At 63.6% G+C, this 1,903-nt stretch overlaps 2 protein-coding genes across 2 annotated transcripts in view; both read right to left on the bottom strand.

The window, feature by feature from the left end:
* TRIM54 (tripartite motif containing 54) overlaps positions 1-579 on the bottom strand; it is a 9,412-nt gene extending 8,833 nt beyond the window's left edge. Inside the window, exon 1 of the mRNA XM_009282313.1 lies at positions 422-579. Within this exon, the coding sequence (XP_009280588.1) occupies positions 422-579 (158 nt within the window). The remainder of the gene's footprint in view (positions 1-421) is intronic.
* On the bottom strand, positions 120-1,900 carry DNAJC5G (DnaJ heat shock protein family (Hsp40) member C5 gamma; the record flags this gene model as incomplete). Its single annotated transcript, XM_019472857.1, has 3 exons — positions 120-849; positions 1,450-1,608; positions 1,741-1,900. Coding segments are annotated over 3 exons (402 nt in total), but the record flags the coding sequence as incomplete, so codon positions are not given.
* Positions 1,901-1,903: the final 3 nt, after the last annotated feature.

Below are 1,903 nucleotides of genomic sequence, written 5' to 3'. Positions count from 1 at the left end.
TGGGACCCATGGCCACAGCCCCCCCCCCAGCACAGGGCAGGGCCAGGCAGAGGCACATCCTGCTGCAGTGTTCAGGCAGCCCCTGATGAGACAGAGACCACACAGAAACATGCTCCCCTCCTGTCATCCTTTAATGGTGCCCATAAAACCTATACAAACCCAAGGAAAGTGCCTGTACTGGGCCCAGCCCTGCAGGGAGCCTGCCAGCAGCAGCGAGCGTGGGGTGCAGCCAGTGCCCCTGGGCTGTGGCAGGGCAGAGAGGAAGGGGGTACAGAAGGTGGCACCCCAACCCCACAAGCAGCATTTGGCACCCAGCATCCATCAGGAGGGTCCCTGTGAGGGCGGGTAGCGGGCTCAGCCCAGCCCCAGAGGTTACAGTGCTAATGGTCTCGGACACGCTCAGCTACCTCTCGTAAGCTACGGAGCCTGGCCCGGAGAGGTCTCCACCTGCAGCTGCTCGGGCCGGCTGCCGGTGCCCAGGGCCGGGCCGGGGCACAGCAGCAGGCGAGGCACTGGGGATGGGGCGCAGCAGCACAGCTCCAGGCCACCTCCACCACCAGTGCTGGGAGACAGGGACATCACCCTGGAGCTCAAGCAGCGGCAGAAGGGCCTCTGCGTTGATGCTGGCCAAATTAACCTGAGATTCTAGCCACCTTGAGGCTGGAGAACCACCCCGGGTGGCGTGACCGGGGTCCCGGAAAGTGACAGTCCCAAAGGAGGATCCATGCCTGGAGTCCTGGGGGAGCTGGTGGGACTGACGCCAGCCTCAGGCATCGGTCCTGGTGCTGACAGCTGGCAAGGGCTCCACGCTGGCAGGTGGGGGCTGCGCCACAACAGGTATCTGCGGATCTGAAAAAGAAGAGCTACAGATCAGTGGCTCAGCCCCGTCTCACGGTACCAGCGAGCAGGTATCTGGGACATCCCAACACCCTCATGAAGGCTCCCACAGACCAAGGCTCCCAAGCCTCTAACCAGCACACAGCCATGCAGCAGTGCCCTCCGCCCCACGGAAACCTGCAGAAGTGACCCAGTGGCAGTCCCCGTAGACACCAGTATGGCCAGCGCCCAGGGAACAAAGCCAGCCTGGAGCACAGCTGCTCTCCCCATGCTCCCTCCCCAGGAGGGCATGGGCCGAAGTGTCTCTCAGCCGCAGACCCTTGCAGGGGCTCCAGGGAGCCCTTCCCAGGGGAAAACAAGGAAGGAAAAGGCAGCCCCATGGTCTGTGCAGTGGTTCCCTCCACCGCCGTCACCAGCCCTGGTCCAGACAGGAAACACTGAGGGCTGGCTGTTAAAGCAAGAGATGCAGCTAAGTCAGATCTGAGCCTCAAGCCAGAGCTCCAACCCCCACGTGAGATGAGACGGGGAGAGCCCCACCAGAGCCCCACACAAGACAAAGCCAGGTGGTCTCAGCTGCTGGGGCTCGAGACAGATGCAGACAGCCCGACTCACCACTGTCCTCCGCGCGCATCTGCGCCTCCAGGTCCTTGGGGTCGACGTACTTGTAGGACTCGTCCTCCTTCGGCGGGCAGCATGTCCCACAACAGAAGAAGCAGCAACAGCAGCAGCAGCAGCAGGTGAGAGCACCACAGCACAAAGCCAGGGCCTGCAGAGGAGGGGATGGCAGCCCCTGTGAGACCACCCGAGTCCTGCCAGCAGCCAGGCCCCCATCATGGTGGCCCCGGCGACGCCCTGCACGGAGGACAGGCTGGGCAGGGCCGCGGCAGCAGGGCCCCCTCTGAAACCACCACTTGGACATGAGGAAGTAGTGCTTGACGGCATCGTCACCGAACTGCTCGGCCACATAGAGCCCCAGGGAGCCATACTGGTCATAGAGGCGGCGCTTGTCCTCGTCGCTCAGCGTGGCGTGGGCGCTGTTGATCTCCTTGAAGCGCTCAGCTGCCGC

The sequence above is a fragment of the Aptenodytes forsteri genome, unplaced genomic scaffold (genome assembly GCF_000699145.1).
Source record: "Aptenodytes forsteri isolate BGI_AS27 unplaced genomic scaffold, ASM69914v1 Scaffold261, whole genome shotgun sequence".
Classification (NCBI taxonomy): Eukaryota; Metazoa; Chordata; class Aves; order Sphenisciformes; family Spheniscidae; genus Aptenodytes; species Aptenodytes forsteri.
The sequence above is the reverse complement of the archived record's forward strand: the minus strand, read 5'-3'. Positions and strand labels throughout refer to the sequence as shown.